This window comes from Podarcis erhardii, assembly GCF_964252035.2.
Source record: "Podarcis erhardii genome assembly, chromosome: 2".
NCBI lineage: Eukaryota > Metazoa > Chordata > Lepidosauria > Squamata > Lacertidae > Podarcis > Podarcis erhardii.
In genome coordinates this window covers 13074608-13095732 of record NC_138498.1, presented here as the reverse complement: position 1 = coordinate 13095732, position 21125 = coordinate 13074608, and the positions used below count along the sequence as shown (strand labels likewise).

The window sequence follows — 21125 nt, the reverse complement described above, 5'->3', positions numbered from 1 at the left end:
GCACAAAGTACAAGTAGATAAATAGGTACCGCTCCAGCGGGAAGGTAAACGGTGTTTCCGTGCGCTGCTCTGATTCGCTGGCCACATGATCCGGAAGCTCCCTCGGCCAATAAAGCGAGTTGAGCACCGCAACCCCAGAGTCGGTCACGACTGGACCTAATGGTCAGGGGTCCCTTTACCTTTTTAGGTCACACTGCAAGGACTGCAAGTCCATCTCTTGCTTTTTGATAAATCAGTTGACCATTTTTTGCACAGGACCAGCATCTCAGTGTAGGTCCCTTTCTGTGATACAGAAGAAATAACTTATAATTTTGTTGCCAGAAGCTATTCTCCAGACCTAGGCAGGTTTCTTTCAATTGCTTATTACAGTAAGCGACCAAGTGTCCCCCTAACACTCAGTTTCACAGATTAGTTGATTAATCTAACAACTGAAGCTTCATAGAATCACAGAACTGTAGAGGTGGAAGGAACTCTGAAGATCATTCAGTCCAAGCCTCTGCAATGCAGGAATATGCAGCTGTCCCACATGGGAACTGAACCTGTGACCATGGTGTCATCAGCACCATGCTCTAACCAACTGAGCCAGCCATCTGTGTGTTCAGCTTGCAGCCCCATTAAGCAGCATTATTCCCTAGTTAATCCTATATGTTGAATAATAATAATAATAATAATACCCTGCCCATCTGCCTGGCTTTCCCCACAGAATTAATGATAATAATAATAATTAAAAAGTGATAAAACATCAAACATTAAAAACTTCCCTAAACAGGGCTGCCTTCAGATGTCTTCTCAAAGTCAGAGAGTTGTTTATTTCCTTGACATCTGATGGGTGTTCCACAGGGCGGACACCACCACTGAAAAGGCCCTCTGCCTGGTTCCCTGTAGCTTCACTTATCGCAGGGAAGGAACCTCGGCGCTGGACCTCAGTGTCTGGGCTGAATGATGGGGGTGGAGACGCTCCTTCAAGTATACTGGGCCAAGGCCGTTTAGGGCTTTCAAGGTCAGCACCAACACTTTGAATTGTGCCCGGAAACGTACTGGAAGCCAACAGCCTTCATGCACTTTCACTGTAGAACTCACATTTATATTTTGATCTAAAGACTGCTAAGTGTCATAGGCAATTCCTAGAAAGGTGTTACTGCACGAGTTCCAAATGTGTGTGTGCCCTTGCCACCATACTCCCCCCCCCCATTAACTTCAGTATCACAGCTCTGCACATGTCTTCCCTAATGAATGTGCAGAGCTGTCCCACAACACTGAAGGGAATGGGAAGCATCAGCTGGTGCATGAGCTCTGCAAACTGGTGCACAAGAGGCTTGGGTTTGGGTGCCGGTTCTTGCTGAAGGCACCAAGGAGATGAATGGAGTGCCTCTGAATCTGTTTGGGGGGTGGGTGGGTGTGCATATGCCCTTGCCCTTGCTCAAGAAACTACTAAAGAAGCAGCCTGAGCTGCCATAAAAACCCAGCCCTTGCCCACTCAATTATTTAAAGTACCCAATAAAGAAATTAAATGCACGCCAAGGAAGCCGCTGTGTAGGGGAGGCAGAAAAGCAGAGCAATATGAGAGCCAGAAATAGCCCCTGACATTCCTGGTATGTTTCTGCTGTTATGAGTCACCTGCACCCTGGTTCTGCGACGGGCTTTGGTGATGCAACAATTGTTTATAAAAAAGAAACCACCACCTGTTCCTCAGTGCAGACAGGGAACATTTGCAGGTGCGCACAGACCCCCGATTTTGCCACCAGTGGAGCAGACGAGACGACCCGTCCGATCGCCTCGCTTGCTACAGCCGTTTCAAGCAGCCAGGAGAAGGGTTGTGTTTTTTTGGGCTCTGCTTCTCCTACAGGAAAACACCTTCGGTGCCTCCTTCCAGCCCCGCAGGGAAAAAGCAACATATTGTCATGACGCAAGTGTTTGTTTCAAAATTAGAGTCTTCATTCAAAATTAGAGTCTGATCTTTGGGCAGGGCTCGTCATGGGAATGGGCTCCAGAGACCGGGGGGTTGCGGGATGTCTGTGTGTGTGGAACAGGGAGAAAGGAACGAGAGAAGGGAGAACCGCACAAGATCCTACAAAAACGGAGGTGGCAGAGAACCCCACAAGACAAAACAGTAAGTTCCCGTACAGCAAACGACAGTAGAGTCAATTTGATGTTTGGTATGTGACTGGTTGTGGTCAGCTGACCCTGGTCCCATGCTGTGCAGAGGAAGCAGCCCAATGTTGCTGTGAGGTCAGATGTCCAAAGAGGCTGCTATTCCTACCTTGGACATTCGCTCAGGGCCAGCGCCTCTGCTGAAGAGAAGCAGGGAGAAAGCATCGAGAAGAATACTACAACCAGTCCTGCAAGTTTGATGCCGGGGTGTGTAAGTGTCTCTTCAGGGGAAGAGCGGCTTGCAGGAAGAGCTCTCTGCTGAGGAAGGAGGAAGAATGCTCAGCAAGGAGGTCCTTCCTGGAGCAGATTCCTAAGCAAAAAAAGATCCTGGCCGAGAGTCAAACCAGCAGGGCACTTCCCACGACATCCTGGAGCAAAGCAAAGAAGGTTTGACCGAGCAACAGATCTTATGCCGGTGAGAGGGATGAAGGTGCTTTACATCTGCCACAGACCACAGGTCCCCGGGCTCTAGCTACACTGGTGACCAAACCATTGACCTAATAAGAGCATAGGACCACTGGGGACAGCCCACGGAGAGCGCTGGGGGCAGCCTGTCCAATCAGAAGCTGCCTCCGAAGCACCCCAGGCTCTCATCAGGACTGCCACTTCCGTCACACCCAATCCAGCATGGAGAGCTAATCGCTATCCCGCTGCCCAGACCCCATCCCTTCTCACGGAGGACTGCTTTGTAAAAGCCAGCGGAGCCGGGCAGCATTCTCAGACGCACCTTGGCAACTACAAGACTGAAGCACAGAACCAAGTCTGGCATCTACTCCTTGCCCTTCATGCACACCGCCTTCCTAGGAGCAAAGGATGCTTCCGCCATCGCACCCTGCAGGCCAAGGCTATTCCTAAACTAGAGGGAGCCCTGGGCCAGTTCTTCTAGCTAGCTAGCTAACTAGCTAGCAGCAAGGATGGCTCCAAAGTGTCGACAAGAGCTGCGGCAATGCCAATATCCGGATTACAGTCGTTGGTCCCCGCCAGCTGAGTCCACTGGAGAGTCCTGGGCCGATGAGAGGACGTCTGAGATGAAAAAGAGGAAGAAACTGGGAGTGAGAGAGAGTGGCGGCTTCCACTTCTGAGCACAGACATCCTACCAACACCCTCCGAGGCCACCCAGCCCACCCAGAGGCAAGGGGCAAGCAAAATCCTGCAGAAGAGGAACTCTAACCATATATGTTTCCCAGATTAAATATCGGAAAGGTAAAGGGCTGGAACATTTGCTCTTTCTACTTTTGCCAGGGGCAAACCAGCTCCACAATGTTTTTAAAAACCACCCCAAACTTGTTTGATCGTAGGTGACCGTGGGACAAATGAGTGTTGTGCACACACACCCAGGGGTGGCTCAGATGTTGTCCTCTAGACAGTTTTGGACTCCTACAGCCATCCGCTGCAACCAGCCCAGGCATTAGTCAGAGCGGATGGGAGCTGAATTTGAGCAACACCTCAAAGGCCACAGCTTAGCCATGCCTGGTGCACAACGACACGATGGGATGCCTTCTTCAACCCGCTTTCAACTCTTTAAAATTATTAACCTGTCTCCAGCCTAATTCCTTTGTTTGTTTCCCATCGACAAGGTCCTTGTAGTAAAGATGAGATCTTATATTCAATAGCAATGCAGGCAAAAAATCCTCACCAACCACCTTCTAGTACAATACCGGAGGTGGTTTTAGGGTAGCACAACCGGCTCAGCCACACTGAAGAAGAAGAGTTTGGATTTGATATCCTGCTTTATCACCCGAAGGAGTCTCAAAGTGGCTAACATTCTCCTTTCCCCTCCTCCCCTACAACAAACACTCTGTGAGGTGAGTGAGGCTGAGAGACTTCATAGAAGTGTGACTAGCCCAAGGTCACCCTGGTGGTTGCTGCTTGCTGGATTAGGTTACAATCCAAGCCCCAAACTCCCCAATACCCACCGGCACCCTCTCACCTTCAATGGAAAGGCAGGCCCTGAGAATCCTCCTCATCCCCCCAACCCTTTACTGTATTTTTCGCTCTATAAGACGCACCTGACTGTAAGACACACCTAGCTTTTGGAGGAGGAAAACAAGAAAAAAAAAATTCTGAATCCCAGAATCCAGAACAGCAAGAGGGAAGAACTTCCAGACAGTAAGAGCTGTTCGACAGTGGAATTTGCTGCCAAGGAGTGTGGTGGAGTCTCCTTCTTTGGAGGTCTTTAAGCAGAGGCTTGACAACCATATGTCAGGAGTGCTCTGATGGTGTTTCCTGCTTGGCAGGGGGTTGGACTCGATGGCCCTTGTGGTCTCTTCCAACTCTATGATTGTATGATTGTATTTGTATGATTGTATGTAAGAGGGATCTGGCTTCTGAGATAGCTTCTTGCTGTTCTGGCCTCTGGGATAGCCGCACAAAGCCTCTCCCGGGCAGCGGGATGAAGGCTCCCCCTGTCTGGAAGAGGCTGCGCGCGGCTAAGCTGCCTTCTGTCCCTTCCCCCACCTCCCGCAAAAGCCAGCCAAGAGCTGCGTGCTCTTTAAAGGGAGTGCAGCTCTTGCGGGCTTTTCTACGAGGTGGGAGGACAGCTTTTCCTTGGGGAAAAGCCCACAAGAGCCGCGTTCCCTTTAAAGAGCGTGCGGTGCGTTTTTGCGGCTTTTGGGGGCTTTTCCCCGAGGAGGGAAAAGGGACTGACGGGGAATAGCCGTGCGAAGCCTCCGCAGGGCAGTGGGATGAAGACTCCCCGCTGCCCTGCGGAGGCTTCGCATGGCTAAGCCAGAAGCTAGAACAGCGAGAGGGAGCGCTCTGGCTTCTGGCTTAGCCGCACAGCCTGCATTCGCTCCATAAGACACACACACATTTCCCCTTACTTTTTAGGAGGGAAAGAGTGCGTCTTATAGAGCGAAAAATACGGCAGTTATAATTGCTAATGGAAGAAAGGCAGCATGCTCCAATTATTATTGTTTTTACAGGGCCGAGGGGAAGGCTGCCTGCCTACCAAAACTCACTGCCTCTCCCCTCCCACGTTAACCTCATGCAGTTATCTCGTGGCAGCCCCTACCAACTGCTTCTTCGACGATGGTGCTGGAGGCGCTTTCAGACTGGGAACCCGGCTGCCCCCACTGCTGTGAGCGAAACATCACCATCTCCTCCAAGTTGCGCAGAACCGTCACGGTGCCCTTGGTGGGTGCGGGCAAGACCCGAGCCTGCTCCAGAGCTCTGCAAGGGAAGATTTCCAGGGAACTTATTCCCGAGTAAGCATAGGTGGGGATGCGCTGCGCACAAAAAAGCAGGTGTGCTATGCAAAATAAGCACCTTAAAGGTAACGGTAAAGGGACCCCTGACCATTAGGTCCAGTCGTGACCGACTCTTGAGCTGCAGCGCTCATCTCGCTTTATTGGCCGAGGGAGCCGGTGTACAGCTTCCGGGTTATGTGGCCAGCATGACTAAGCCACTTCTGGCGAACCAGAGCAGTGCAAGGAAACACCGTTTACCTTCCCGCCGGAGCGGTACCTATTTATCTACTTGCACTTTGACGCGCTTTCAAACTGCTAGGTTGGCAGGAGCAGCGACCAAGTAACGGGAGCTCACCCTGTCGCGGGGATTCGAACCGCCAACCTTCTGATCGGCAAGTCCTAGGCTCTGTGGTTTAACCCACAGCGCCACCTGCGTCCCAATAAGCACCTTGCGTAAGATAAATACGGACTGCAGAATTCATCCCTGGCTTGGGCGGGGGGAGGGGGAGGGGGAGGGGGGAGAGGAAATAGGCACTCTCATTTCCTTAGCACAACACCAGGCATTTTCTGTTGCCCAGATCCACTGTAGAGAACAATCAGGCAACGGGACAACGAAATAAAACAATTTAGAACCAAGGAGGTTTGGAATGTGGGCTCTGTCAGCTTGGAAATTTTTCTAAGCAGGCTTGGTTTGTAATGGAGTTGTCACCTGCCAGCAGGGTGGATTTGGTTTAAATCACTAGTCAGTAAGTCTTCATTTAAATCATATTTTTTTTTTGCAGAAAGATTCATTCTTGCTGGTATAACCTTAATATTTACAACCAGATGAAGGTTTCCTTTTTGGAATAATAATTTTTCAGAGTAGTTTTTACAGCTATATCAAAAATTACTGATTTGGTTATACTATTAGAAATACATAGACAGATAATTATGTAAACATTGTAAGGTTGTAATAAGTTGTTTATATTTGGACAACTTTTCTGCTGGACTTTATTGGAAGGAGAAAATAATCATTTCCTTAATAAGAATTTAAACAATTTATTTAACTAAAACAACAACATTATAGCATATGTATCCATGCTTGTTAACTGATGTGGTTACACAGTTTGTTTTTTAAACTTAGACTGAGTTTTAGCACACATGAAAAACTTAAAACAAATCCTTAAATCCTAAACTATAATGCAACTTAAACAGAAAACTACCTCTAGAATGATTTTTCCTCCAAAAAGTAATAATAATAAAAATCCAATTTTAATTTTTTAAAATCCTATTATTTTTTTTAAAAAATCATTGATTTTTATCCACCCTACTTGCCAGCCCTTCCCACTCAGTCCCCTAACCCCTTTCCCAAGCGAAAAACCTTACCCTTGAAAAAATAGGATACCTAGTAGCAAAGAGGGCATGAGGCATTTTGCAGGCCTTGAGTGAACCCAAGTCAAACCAACAGTCCTTTTAGCTCGGTTCTGGTGACAAGGACAAGCAGTGGCTCTCCCGGGGTTGGAGCAGGGAACAATTCCAGCCCAACCGGGAGATGCTGGGGACTGAAGATGTGAGCTTCTGCATGCTTTCTTGTCTCTGCTGAGCCCTCCCTGCCCACCTTTCTCAGTAAGATTCTCTGCCCATCACTTCTTACCTTCCTATGAGTGCTTACCTTTCTGATGAGGCTATGCCTGTGTGGCTCATGGAGCGCCTTACCTGGAAAAATAAAAAGTGGGGGGGTGGGATTCCATGGCAATGAGAACGCAAGCACAATATAACAACATCCTGATATTCCAGAGTTGCACATTTGTTTGTGAACCGAATCTGTATACTGCCCAGTAACCACTGCCCTCTGGAAAGCAAGCGATTTAAAAACATAAGCACTGAAAAACAGGCCACATGTAAAAATCAGACGGGCTATAAGGCAATATAAAACCAAGTAAACCACAAATAGCAAGCCGTACATTAGAAATCTTAAGATAATGCAGGAATAATTAGAGCCTCTCTGCTGCGTTCACCCTTGCAAATGTGGGATAGGGTCACCACTTCAGACACAGCAAATTGAAAAATAATAAAATTACTCATCATCCTTCAGCCTCTCCTTAACCAACCTGCTCCCGTTTACAAATGGAACACCTATTTTGCTTAAGCAAAATATTTTTAAAATTGATTGACCCAAATTAAGGCTGCAATCCTAAACCCACTTACTTGAAATCAATATGACAGACTTCTGCATAGAACTGGTAAGGATTGTGCTGCACTCAAGTCCTACAGCTCTAGTTGAAAGCAAGTCAACTTACAACAACAACAATAATTTATACCCCGCCAACAACAACAATTTATACCCCGCCCATCTGGCTGGGTTTCCCCAGCTACTCTGGGCAGCTCCCAAAAGAATATTAAATACATGAAAAATACATCAAACATTAAAAACTTCCCTAAACAGGGGTGCCTTCAGATGTTTTCTAAAAGTCAGGTAGTTGTTTATTTCCTTGACATCTGGTGGGAGGGCGTTCCATAGGGTGGGCGCCACTACCGAGAAGGCCCTCTGCCTGGTTCCCTGTAACCTCACTTCTCACAATAAGGGAACCGCCAGAACCCACATTAGGTTTTTGAGATTGATCTTTGGACTAATTGCAGCAGGACTGGGAAATGGGAGTTGACTCATGCCTGATCTGCAGTAGCAGTGAACCAAGATATGAAAGTGCCCCATTGTATAGGACAGGTGTCTTCATTTCTCACCACAAATAAGCTCCTTCCAGACTATCCTCTGATGCCATACGAAAACACACCATCACTTCTCATACCAGGGTTTCTTCAAAACCTTAACATCATGAAAAATGGGGGTTCTCAAACTAGCTCTTCAATTAATACCCTCCCTGTAAGTCCAAGGGAACCAAGAGACTAAATTAACAAAGGTGAAGAACAGGGCACCGTGGCAGGTAAAAGGCAAAGGGTAAAGGACCCCTGGACAGTTAAGTCCAGTCAAATGCAATAATGGGGTGTGGCACTCATCTCGCTTTCAGGCCAAGGGAGCCGGCGTTTGTCCACAGACAGCTTTCCAGGTCAGGTGGCCAGCATGACTAAACTGCTTCTGGCACAGCAGAACACCGTGACAGAAGCCAGAGCGCACAGAAATGCCGTTTACCTTCCCGCCAGAGTGGTACCTATTTATCTACTTGCACTGGCATGCTTTCAAACTGCTAGGTTGGCAGGAGCTGGGACAGAGCAACGGGAGCTCACCCTGTCGCGGGGATTCGAACCGCCGACTTTCTGATCAGCAAGCCCAAGGGGCTCAGTGGTTTAGACCACAGCGTCACCCACTCCCACCACACTTGTGAAATTACCTTTCCAAGGAATATTATATATGTATGTTGCATTTCAGACTTTAATCTGTTAGCACTTCCTATCTGGGTGGAACGGCAAAATATAAATACAAGGAAGGAAGGAAGGAACAATTGGACTCACCCGGTGAGAATGTGGGAGTTTGGTGCCCACAAAGTCAAAAGGCTGGGGGACCGTCAAAGGATGGTACAGCTCAGGAGCCAATCGGGTGTTTGCAAATTTCATGCACTCTTCTAGCGTGGAGATGAACTGGCTGCAGGTCGCTCGCAACAAGGATGACGCTTCGTTCATCTTCTGCAGGATGCCAAGAGCAGGAAGAGGAGTGAGTAGGAAGCCTGACCTTCAGGGCCTCAGCGACTCAGTGCAAGTCCCAAGAGACTTCAGCCCAGGGCCAGTTCAAAGATTCTGCTGCTAAGGTAACCTAGCTCTGCACCACCTTAGTGCCCATACTGGGGGCAAGGGGAGCTTTCAAATAAATGGTTCTGTACGTGAAAACTAAGACTGCGCAGCCAAGTGGGAGGGCTGCACCACAAGCACCGAAATGAACAAATGGGAGGCTCCCTAGGCGCACTGAGCTCAGTACAGACAAAACTTCTTCTCTCGAGGTAGTTCATCCACCCCTTTGGCACTGGCTCTCCAAGGTTACAACTTTGAACATCGCTGTGGGTGGCATCAACTAGGAGTAGTGCCTTGTCAGTTTTCCACCCCAAGAAAACAAAAACGTCCTGGACCAGCCCTGCCCTTGCTGCATCTAGCCACGTCCACAGCAGAAACAGCTGCCTCTCATAACCCCAAAGCATCTCTGAATATAATTGTGGTGCCTTATGGATCGTGGGCTGGGCTTCTATTCCTCAATTCCAAGGGCTACAACAATCCTTGGCTGTTTTCTCTTGGATCTCCTATAGCAGGAATGGAGAACCATCAGCACTCCACAACTTCTATTATCTCCATCCACTGGCTGTGGCAGCTGGGCTGAGCTTCAGCAGGCCAACGTTCCGCATTCCTGCCCGACAGAGGTCAGAGGGAGACAACATTTTGCTCACAAATGACCCGGGGGGTACGTTCTCTGCTAAGCACCCTGGAACAGAGGAGTGGGGAACCTTTGGCCCACCAATATGTTCCTGGAATACAACAGCCCATCAGCCCTTGCAGTCATGGCCAATGGGCAGGGATGCTGGGTGTTGGAGTTCAGCAAAATTATTATTATTATTAATAATAATAATACCCCGCCCATCTGGGTGGGTTGCCCCAGCCACTCTAGGCGGCTTCCAACACACACAAAAATAATAAGAAAACATCAAACATTAATAGCAACAATCAGATCCTACATGAAAAGTTACAATAACTTTAAAATAAACAACTTATACCAAAAAAAGCAGTATGCAATAATGCATTAGAATCCAATAGTAAACACTAAAATTAAACATCGGCAGGTAATAATTAAACAGTTTACACTTATCAATTCCAATGAAAAATTACTCATCTATAATCGACAAAAATAGCAGCAAACCACAATACCTAAAATACCACAAATCATACAAAACAATGTAAAAGGATTAAATTAAGAAACAAGGACACACAACTTATAATTATAATTAGAATTATTATTATTATTATTAAATGGCCACTGGTCCCATCACCTCCTGGCAAATAGAAGGGGAAGAAATGGAGGCAGTGAGAGATTTTACTTTCTTGGGCTCCAGGATCACTGCAGATGGTGACAGCAGCCACGAAATTAAAAGATGCCTGCTTCTTGGGAGAAAAGCAATGACAAACCTAGAGAGCATCTTAAAAAGCAGAGACATCACCTTGCCAACAAAGGTCCGTATAGTTAAAGATATGGTTTTCCCAGTAGTGATGCATGGAAGTGAGAGCTGGGACCATAAAGAAGGCTGATCGCCGAAGAATTGACGCTTTTGAATTATGGTGCTGGAGGAGATTCTTGAGAGTCCCATGGACTGCAAGAAGATCAAACCGATCCATTCTGCAGGAAATCAGCCCTGAGTGCTCACTGGAAGGACAGATCCTGAAGCTGAGGCTCCACACAGTGGTACCTCGGATTACATACGCTTCAGATTACAGACTCCGCTAACCCAGAAATAGTACCTCGAGTTAAGAACTTTGCTTCAGGATGAGAACAGAAATCATGCTCTGGCGGCGCGGCAGCAGCAGGAGGCCCCATTAGCTAAAGTGGTGCTTCAGGTTAAGAACAGTTTCAGGTTAAGAACGGACCTCCAGAACGAATTAAGTTCTTAACCTGAGGTACTACTGTACTTTGGCCACCTCATGAGAAGAGAAGACTCCCTGGAAAAGACCCTGATGTTGGGAAAGATGGAGGGCCCAAGGAGAAGGGGACGACAGAGGACGAGATGGTTGGACAGTGTTCTCGAAGCTACCAACATGAGTTTGACCAAACTGCAGGAGGCAGTGGAAGACAGGAGTGCCTGGCGTGCTCTGGTCCATGGGGTCACGAAGAGGCGGCCATGACTAAACAACTAAACAACAACAACAACAACAAATCTCTGAACTCCCCTCCCAGCTGCTTCTGTTCTCATCTGGTGGGCCAAAGGTTCCTCACACCTGCAGGAACAGGTGCTTGCAGCATGCAACATTCCCTGATGCCACGGCCCCCAAACTGCATGATCCTTCAAAAACTGCCCTCACCTGGAGGTCAAGAGGGGAGCCATTGTCTTGAGGATGTGTTGCATCCTGTACGGCGAGGACCTGCTGTGTCAGCACGTCGCAATATAGTCGCAGTTCGGACAGCTTCCTCCCGAGGGACTCGTTGCTTAGGTCCAGATCTGAGGAAGACAAGCAAGCAGAGCAAGAACTGAAAAAGGGATTGTAGAAAAAATTAGCAGCATGCACAAAGAGTCTTTTCCCTTTTGCTGAGAGCAGAAGAGAGCTGCTGTTTATAACAGCCAAGTGCAGTGAAATTTCTATTTGGAGCAGAAAGCAGTGGTGACACGTACCGAAAACAAACAAAAAAAAAAAGTGGCGTGGGGACACAGAAAAACATGGCACAGCTTTACTGCCAGCTTGGAGGGTGTGAGATTAATGCAGAGCCATAACTAACAGTCTTCAACATCAGCAGTAACATCTAGACCATGGGAGCATTCCAGCCCTGTTCTTGAGTTTGTTCAAAATCTAAAACAGCTTATCTTAGTATTCCTTTTTTTGAATTTGTGCTATGTAGGTTTTTTAAAAACCTTTTTGTAAAGCCAATACTAGAGTTTTCACAGCCGAGTCCTTAACTCTTTATCACTACTGCTTGGCTTCCTTTAAATAGGGCTATGCCTTAAACTTGCTATTGAGGTTTTCAAACCTTTTTTGTAAACTCAGGGGAGCGTTTCAGCCCTGTTCTCGAGTTTGTTTAAAATCATTTAAGGTTTATGATTTCTCTGTTTCCTTCTGAGGAAACTGAATAGTTCAGTGAAACGAGGTTTGTAGCCAGCATCCTGCTAAGGCTTTGTTCAATTCTAGGTTTTTCTAATTTTTTCCTTAAACTTTTGTGATTTTTGTTATTTAGTTTAATTCTATAAGATAATATTTTTAGTCGATTACTCGTTTCAGGGATTTTCACAGTATTTCATTTGTTTTGTATAACTAACTGGCTGAGCTTGGCAGTCAAATAACATTTGCTCCCTGTACCACACTGCCCTCTGGTGGACCACCAAGGATTCCAAGGGGAAAGTGTCCTTAGTGATATACAGCGGTACCTCGGGTTAAGTACTTAATTCGTTCTGGAGGTCCGTTCTTAACCTCAAACTGTTCTTAACCTGAAGCACCACTTTAGCTAATGGGGCCTTCTGCTGCCGTTGTGCCACTGCCGCACGATTTCTGTTCTCATCCTGAAGCAAAGTTCTTAACCCGAGGTACTATTTCTGGGTTAGCGGAGTCTGTAACCTGAAGCGTCTGTAACCCGAGGTACCACTGTACTGCAAATGTCATCTCTTCTGCAAGTAGAGAACACAACCAGTTTTGTACCGCGCTGGGTGGTTTGTTTCTATAGCCTGAAAACTCACTGCTTCCCAAAGGTTCAGGGAGAGTAACAAAAGGAAAAATATATTTAAAATCAGTAAAATAAAAGAAAGACTTCATCTGAGTGGTTCCCAAACTTTCTGCCCCCCTCCCCCACCACCTAAGGACCATTTCAAAGTTGCTGATCATCTTGACAGACCACCTAATGGCTTTTCTGCCTGCTGTAGCGGCTCTAATGGACTGTGTTTGTATTTATACTGCTTCTTTTACTTCTTATATTGCACCTGGTGGCATCACAAGCTGCATTCCATAGAAGTCAAATTGTAACACAATATAAGAAATAAAATAAGCACTAAAATACAATTAGAAATCAATACGAATATTTAATGCAGGCATGCCACGGACAACCTGAATGAATCTTGCAGACTATTGGTGGTCCATGCACCAATGGTTGAGAACCTCTGATCTCAATGTTTTTAAAACACCCCCCTCTAGGGCGTGCCAAATTTTTCAACTTTCAAATTCCAAACATGAGGGGTGCTAAGAAGTTGTAATGCAACTTGGGAATTCCAAAGATATCTGGGTTAAAGTATTATAACTCAGTCCTGCTTGGTAAGTAAAACGTGGGCAAAATTGCATTGCTGTACAGTGGTGCCCCGCAAGACGAATGCCTCGCAAGACGGAAAACCCGCTAGACGAAAGGGTTTTCCGTTTTGGAGGTGCTTCGCAAAACGAATTTCCTATGGGCTTGCTTCGCAAGATGAAAATGTCTTGCGAGTTCCTGCGGGGGTTTTTTCCTCCCCCCCCCTTTTTCTAAGCCGCTAAGCCGCTTATCTGCTTATCCGCTAAGCCGATAAGCCGCTAAAAGCCGCTAATAGCGCTAATCTGCTAAGCCGTCAATGGGCTTGCTTCGCAAGATGAAAAAACCGCTAGACGAAGAGACTCGCGGAACGGATTAATTTCGTCTTGCGAGGCACCACTGTATCCGTCTGTCTCGACAGACAACAGGAGAGGGCATCATCAGCAGTATAATCAAACTGTTGGAAAGTTGCAGAACCTCCTGTGGCAGATCCATGTTAGCTTGACATCCAGTCCGATTTTCCCATTCTTTCCGGGGATAGACCAGGTGTTCAAGGAGAAACGGTTGAAATCAACCTGGGAGAATCTAGTTAACTGGTTACTTTCTCTTCCCCAACAGGGCATGTGCAAGACCCACAGGCTTAGACTGAGTTGAGAGCCCTCAAGTGGACCAAGCAGGATCAAGGATGTTTGCTAAGGAGGTGTGAGAGTTAAACACCTCACTCTTATCAAGGTTTAACCGGAAGTTCCCACCTTACATTCCCCCAGCTCTGCCAACACCGTCCTCAGATCTCAGCCCCACAATCCCACTCTGGGCTTTCCAAACTCTCGTCAGGACAAAGCTATTTGCAAAGAACCAACCTCTCTCTTTCTGGCTCCTGCTGTCCCCGAGGCAGGCCTTGGAGCTGCCCAAAGCCACAAGCCATTTCTGTCTCTCAGCGGCGCCTCCTGCCTTCAGGTAGAAGTACTGCTCGCCAGGGATGACCAGCTCCATGCGAGTGGGGTCAGTAGTGTGGACTATGGAAGCAGTTAGGGAAAAGAGAGCGGAGAGGATGTTGAGACGCCAGAGGCAGGGCAGCATCCAAAATAGTCCTTCCAGTAGTGCAATGGAATTTCCCCTCCCTCTCCCTTTCCCATATGCCCCCCCCATATTCTCTAGAGCAGGCTTCCTCAGCCCTCCAGATGTTTCTGGCCTACAACTCCCATGATCCCTAGCTAACAGAACCAGTGGACAGGAATGATGGGAATTGTAGTCTCAAAACATCTGGAGGGCCAAGGTTGAGGAAGGCTGCTCCGAATGGTTGGGAAACCTCAGAAAACAGATTTAAGGAGGTATGTGGGGGGAGAGGAAGGTGACAGAAGCGTAGCTAGGGGTGGGGGGGGCAATGGGCACCACACCGTGGGGGGCACTTATACCGCGGGGTCTGCAGTGTGCCCGAACCACGGCAGTGTGGGGCTTGCATTAGCCCACCATCTCCCCTTCAGCCACCCTGCAGGACCACTGCAGGTGGTGGACGGACTCCTTGGAGGCTGTGTGGCACACCCCGCCCCCAGGCACAGGGCATACGTGCCGCCCTGGACAACCGAGTGTCTAGCTATGCCACTGGAAGGTGAAGTTCTGTACACACCCATAATTCCTTGTCCTGGTGGAATTATTTCATGGGATACCTTCCTCTGGACATACACAATCACACTTTTGCATTCTACATTAAATAACATTAGCTACCCAGTTCCCTTGCTCATCCAAGATGATGCAGTTAAAGGGGAGAAGTTCTTCCTCTAGCCACTCTGAGATGATTTGGGAGCTAAATGGGGCCACATGAAATTGCCTTGAGCTTGTGCCTTGGAGGCTAGCAATACAGCCAGGGGCCTGGCGCCAATATTTCAGATCACCCAAAAGACTCGGGTCTGTTAGAGTGAAGAGTCCTTGAGACAAGAGCTCTTGAACCACTGGTTTCTGTGCTGGATGTGGAGGGAGGAAATTCTACTCCTCCACGACCAGCATGAAAATGCAGAAGGTTAGCAGAAGGGGGGGGGGGTGAGCCTTCCCTCCTCCAGCAGTCTGATTATAAGATGGCAAGTTTTGTTATTAGCAGTCTGTGTTTCCATACAGTCTGGGGGGGGGGGGCTTCTCTTCCTCTGAAGCCAGCAGGGAAATGAAGGCTACTAATGATGGACGGGAGGGTTTTTTTAAAAGGTGAAATGTTGACGGCACAATTGCAGACAATTCCAAGAAGAAAGAAAAGTGGGAGGCATCTAAAGAAACCAGTGTGGCTTGGGAAGAATTATGGAGAAAGAACTGGAAATTTACAGCCTGTGAAGTATTGAGGGAAAATCTAATCAAGATGTTTTATAGATGTTACTTAACACCTACCAAAATAGCTAAAATGCATAAGACAAAAACAAATATGTGCTGGAGGTGTGGTAAAACAGAGGGGACACTTATACATGTTTGATGGACCTGTGAAAAAATCAAAAGCTTCTGGAACATAGTATATGACGAGCTTAAAAAAATGTTTAACTATAACTTTATAAAAAATACAGACGCTTTTCTACTAGGGATAATGGACGCAGGTATAGCAAGAGAAGATCAGAAAATATTCCTCTATGCCACAGGAGCGGCAAGGATCATAATTGCTAAAAACTGGAAAAAAGAAATTGTGCCAACAAAAATGGAATGGCAAGACAAACTGTTAGAGTATATTGAGCTGGCTAGATTAACAGAGGCAATTAGAGATCATACTAGACAAGTATTTCAAAAAGCCTGGGGAAAATGCAGAGAATACTTCACAAAATAGTGCCCTAAAATTCATATCTGGACTTGTTTTGATTAATGTCTGCAGGAGACTTTGTGGATATTTAAGTTATAATTAGAAAAGTCTTAATAATTATTCATAAAGGAAACAGCTTATAAGAAGTAAATAAGGATGCCAGAAACAGGATAAAGGAAGTCTTTTATTTGGTTATTTGTATTGTTGTATATTATGCTTGTTGTTTGTTATGTTTGTGTCTGATGGGGGTGGATTTCTGCGTTGGGGGTGGGGTGGGGGGTTATGTTGTAAATAAAATTTCCAATAAAAAATTATTAAAAAAAGAAAGAAAAAAGGAACCAGTGTGGCTGCATAAGGAGCTGAGATTTAAGAAGGGCATGTACAAGAAATGGAAGAAAGGGGGAAATCACAAAGGAAGAGTATACATGAGTAGCCAACAGTTGCAGGGATAAGGTCAGGCAGGCCAAAGCTCAGAATGAGCTCAGGCTTGCAAGAGAGGCTAATAATAATAGGTTTCTTTGGCTGTGTTCAAAGCAAGAGGAAGAACAAGCAAGTAGTTGGTCCTCTGAATGGAGAAGCCAGAGAAACTTTATTGGGCGACAGAGAGAAGGTGCAACTGCCCAACACCTACTTTGCCTCTGTCTTCATTCAAAAGGAAAGTGATGCCCAACCTGGTGATAACAGAATAAATGATGCAAGGAGAGAGCTGCAGCCCAAGGTAGGAAAAGAGGTGATAAAGGAACACCTAGCGACTTTAAATGAATTCAAATCCCCAGGGTCTGATGAGCTGCACTCAAGGGCACTCAAGGAGCTTGCAGATGCAATCTCAGAGCCTCTATCTATAATCTTTGAGAATTCTTGGAGAACAGGTGAGGTCCTTACAGACTGGAGGCAGGCAAATGTTATCCCTATCTTCAAAAGGGGGGAAAGAAAACCCAGATAAGTACTGGCAGGTCAGCTTGATGTCAATACCTGGAAAAGTCCTAGAACAGATAATTGAACAGTCTGTGACCATCGGTCAAGGATGCTTTAGCTGAGAGTCCTGCACTGCAGGGAATTGGCCCCTTCTAACTCTGCAATTCTACGATTCTAATATTTTGGAGACAGGTTAATAACATTTGTGGGCTTATTTATAAGGTGACATTTAAACAGCTTCCCCTCCCCACTTGCCCACAAAATAGCACAAAATGCCCCAACCTTTGATCTCACACACAGCCATCTTGATGCTGCCTTTGCTGCCCTTTCCCACGTCATCCTGTGAATCATAATAAGAGAGGATGCCATTCTCTAGTACAAAGTATCGTGGCTGCCAACCTGTGGTGCGAGGAGAGGGAAAAAGATGTAGAAATGAGGATCCTTTTTCCATGGCAAGTCAAGCTCTCTCACCAGCAGTTTCCAAGGAGAATCAAAATTTAATTAAATTACCCACATGTAAACAAGAACATGACTGAACGATTCCTTTTGCATACACGTATATTGCAGCACTCATTCCTAAGTGAGGTGGAGACAATCTAAGTGGGAGATCTTCCAAAGTCCTACTGGTAAGAAAAGGAAGTGGTGTTTCTTTCCCTATGCAGTTCTTTAAAACAAAAAACAAACCTGCCTTTCCCACACCCTTAAAACACCATCTCCAGGTTGGCTGGGGAGAGAGATCCTAGAGTTCTCTGAAGATCAAAGTGGAACACCCTGTTTTGGGATTAAAACAGTACGCCACTGGCATTAGAGCTAAGCCTGCAGGGCTTTCCACAGGTGTAGAAGGGACCTGTGAAGCTAGGATGCCCCTTGGCAAGGTGAAGCTTTCCTCCACTAACAGATATACAACTCCAGCCATTCCGAACGCCCTCCAGATAGCAGATCCGAAGGTTAGGAAGCAAGGTGTACAGAGCCATCCTACATTTTCATCTTTGAACAATAGCTCAGTGTCATCAAAAGCTCATGCAGACATAAAAAGGTAAAGGGACCCCGACCATTAGGTCCAGTTGTGACTGACTCTGGGGTTGCAGCGCTCATCTCGCTTTATTGGCCGAGGGAGCCGGCGTACAGCTTCCGGGTCATGTGGCCAGCATGACCAAGCCGCTTCTGGCGAACCAGAGCAGCGCATGGAAACACCGTTTACCTTCCGGCCGGAGCAGTACCTATTTATCTACTTGCACTTTGACGTGCTTTCGAACTGCTAGGTTGGCAGGAGCAGGGACCGAACACCAGGAGCTCACCCCGTTGCGGGGATTCAAACTGCCGACCTTCTGATCGGCAAGTCCTAGGCTCTGTGGTTTAACCCACAGTGCCACCCGCGTCCCCATGCAGACATACTTCAATACAATTTTTTAAATACAGTGATACCTCGGGTTACAAACTTAATTCGTTCCGGAATTCCATTCTTAACCCAAAGCATTCTTATCCCGAGGTGCCCATTCCCTACATAGGCCTCCCACGGCCCTGGAAGTGGACTGTGTTCATATCCCGGGGCAAAGTTCGCAACCTGGAGCACCTACTTCCGGGTTTGCAGAGTTCGTAACCTGAAGCGTTCATAAATAGGACAGTGCATAACCGGAGGTACCACTGTAAGGGTTTTTTTTTTAACAAAATACAGTAAAGCTAAGGGTTAGGGGATGCAAAGACCATGGGAGGACCTGATGGTGTTTTTTTACTCCCACTCCCATCAGTCCCAGCCTTCAGAGTCAATCATCAAGGATGATGGGAGATGTAGTCCAGCCACATCTGGAGCTCTACATGTCTCCCACTCCTGACACAGGTATATGTGTTTTAACCATAAATATACAAAACATCACCATGGGGATGTAACACGGACTATAAATAGTCTTTATTTAAACCAGCTTTGTAAGGCAGTATTTGTTTATTTTCTTGGAGATTGCAGCCCACTCTTGTCATTGGGCCAGGCCAGGGCGGCACTTGGGAGGCTGCTCTGACAAAATCCTGTAGCATTTGCTAGAGAAGATCTCCTGTGCATTTATCAAATGCATGACAGGAAGATGCTCCACAAGCAAAGTCCCCGCTGCAGCGTGCTGGAAAGAACTGGCCACCCCACGTCTTGCTTTGCTTCTGTATTTGTGGTCACGCCTCCTATGGGAAGCGCTCAGACAACTACAATGAGAAACGCAGAAAAGCCATGGAAAACAAGACTCCTAGTTGACATGGACGACTCATCCTGCTCAGGAGCACCAGGAAAGTGATTCACTATAATGGAGAGGTGGTCTAGCACTGGCCCTAAGCCTTTTAAAAAAAAAAAAACAACCACACAGAGACAAATGAAACCACCAAACAGAAGTCAGTGGGTGTCACTTATTCCTTCCCCTCATCTCCAATCCTGGAGAAAGAGCTGCACCCGTTGAATTTCTCCCAGTTACGCAACTGCTACAAGGCGCAGAGAAAGATGGCAGCCCTTAAAACCCTTTGGCTGGGGAAGGAGCGGGTGCAAGTGAGATTCGGCTTCCTGGAAAGGGGTGTAAGGATTAAGTCGCACAATGAGAAAGGGAGCATTCTGGGGGGCTGGGGTTAGGGGGGTTGGGGGTAGGGGTGGGAGGAAGCCCGGACTCCTGGGTTCTATCCCCTGCCCTATGGGATAGCTGGGTTGCTAAGGAACGCGAAGAAAGGGGTACATATGATGGGGGGGGAGCAGGAGGCCGCCTCCCCAGATGCAAAGCCCGACCCACTTGAGGACTCTCTCTCTCTCACCCGAAAGATAGTTGGTCCATTTCAGCAGCGCTCCCTCCATCACCAGCCCGGCTCGCTTACTGCCGCCGGTGCGCCGAGCAGAGCCAATTGCGGCTCCGGGCCGGTGGGGCCCGACCAATGGCGGGGCAAGTTGAGGGCGGGGACCAAGAACGGGGGGAAAGGGGACTTGCGGGGACGCGGGAGGGAAGCTAGGTAGGAACCAATCAGGCTGGGAAACGGGCCGGGGGGAACAAAAGCTGGACGGACGGGGGGGGGGAAAGGAACGCTCGGAACCACCCGCCTTCCTCCGCGCAGTGGCTTATGGGCAATGTAGTCCCACTAGTCGCAGAGTTATTTCCCCCGCCCCTCCATTGCAAAGAGGTTAGGACCCAGAACAAGGGTGTGCAAGTAGTTTTAAAGAAGACTTTAGAAATTGCCCCTAGCCAAAGACCACCCAAAATGCATCATCCATAGGTCACGGAAAGGGGCGGTCTGTAACAGAAACTTGAAGGTGTGGCTTGACTTCTGCCTGACAAGATACCTGATAATGGTCACTGAATGCATTCCCTGCCCAGTCTGGGTCATTCTTTCAAGATGGTAAAGACCTTAGTTCTTAAGTCCAGGTCGGAGGATTCATACACAAAATATGTCCTTAAGACAGGATTTGTAGGATTTGCAAGTGAAAAGAACTACTGGGAAAGGTTTCTCCGAGGTCTTTCCTTCTGCAGAGGAAATATTTAGAATCATTAGGAGCCAACATGGCTTTTGGGATTGTTCTATAGTCTATCAAACACTGCCCACTAGTGTGGACAGGGAAACATCAAGGTAGATTTTGGAGTCCTAACACTAAAAAAGTGCCTCATGTGTGCATAAACTTTCACACGAAACAGTGACTCATGTACACATAAATGCTCCAGTGTGCAAACAGCTGTAGTTACACGTCCTTAAGCTTTGTGTCAAGCTGCAGACTGCAAATTCTATATACACTTATTTGGGAATAATTCCATTAAATCCGCTGAATTTACTTTAAAGAGGTTAAGATTCCCGCCCCCCGCCCCCCATAACTGCAGGAAGACCTGCACCAGCAGTTGGTACTTCCAGGAGGCCGGCGAAGAGACTATCATTGTCCTCCCCAACATTGGCGTTTGTGCTGCTGTGGGCCTCCTCTGGAGGGGAGATGTGGGAGCCAGTTGTATGTCCTCTAGCCTGTATGCCAGCTGTATGTCATCTGCCCTTCCCAGCAGAACTGCATTTAAGACAGCTCCTTGGGAGTGCAGCAGAACCAGTACCAGAAACTTTATTGTCAGTTAACTTTCATTTTTGCCATTTATCCATGTACTTAAGCTTGGATTGGCGGTTTGGTTTGGTGTTTTGTTTTGTCTTTTTGTAATACTGAATTTATTCTGTAACTTGCAGATTTGGGGGGGGGGTCATTCTGTATATGTACTTGCATTTCCAG

General features: G+C 47.2%; 1 protein-coding gene across 7 annotated transcripts in view; it reads right to left on the bottom strand.

Annotated features, from left to right (window-relative positions):
- Positions 1 to 1913: 1913 nt before the first annotated feature.
- Positions 1914 to 21125, bottom strand: part of LOC309334585 (pleckstrin homology domain-containing family A member 3-like) — a 26749-nt gene continuing 7537 nt past the window's right edge. For 3 of the 7 annotated variants that reach the window (XM_081849045.1, XM_081849044.1, XM_081849039.1), the window contains exons 2-8: positions 17192 to 17308; positions 14085 to 14240; positions 11328 to 11464; positions 8787 to 8957; positions 6991 to 7034; positions 5165 to 5322; positions 1914 to 3174 (exon numbers count right to left, since the gene is read on the bottom strand). In XM_081849045.1, coding sequence (XP_081705171.1) covers positions 3113 to 3174; positions 5165 to 5322; positions 6991 to 7034; positions 8787 to 8957; positions 11328 to 11464; positions 14085 to 14240; positions 17192 to 17213 — 750 coding nt within the window. In that variant the 5' untranslated portion in view covers positions 17214 to 17308 and the 3' untranslated portion in view covers positions 1914 to 3112. Of the gene's footprint in view, positions 3175 to 5111; positions 5323 to 6990; positions 7035 to 8786; positions 8958 to 11327; positions 11465 to 14084; positions 14241 to 17191; positions 17309 to 19687; positions 19865 to 21125 lie in introns of those variants that run through there. The other 4 variants (XM_081849042.1, XM_081849043.1, XM_081849041.1 and 1 more) reach the window with 4 other exon arrangements.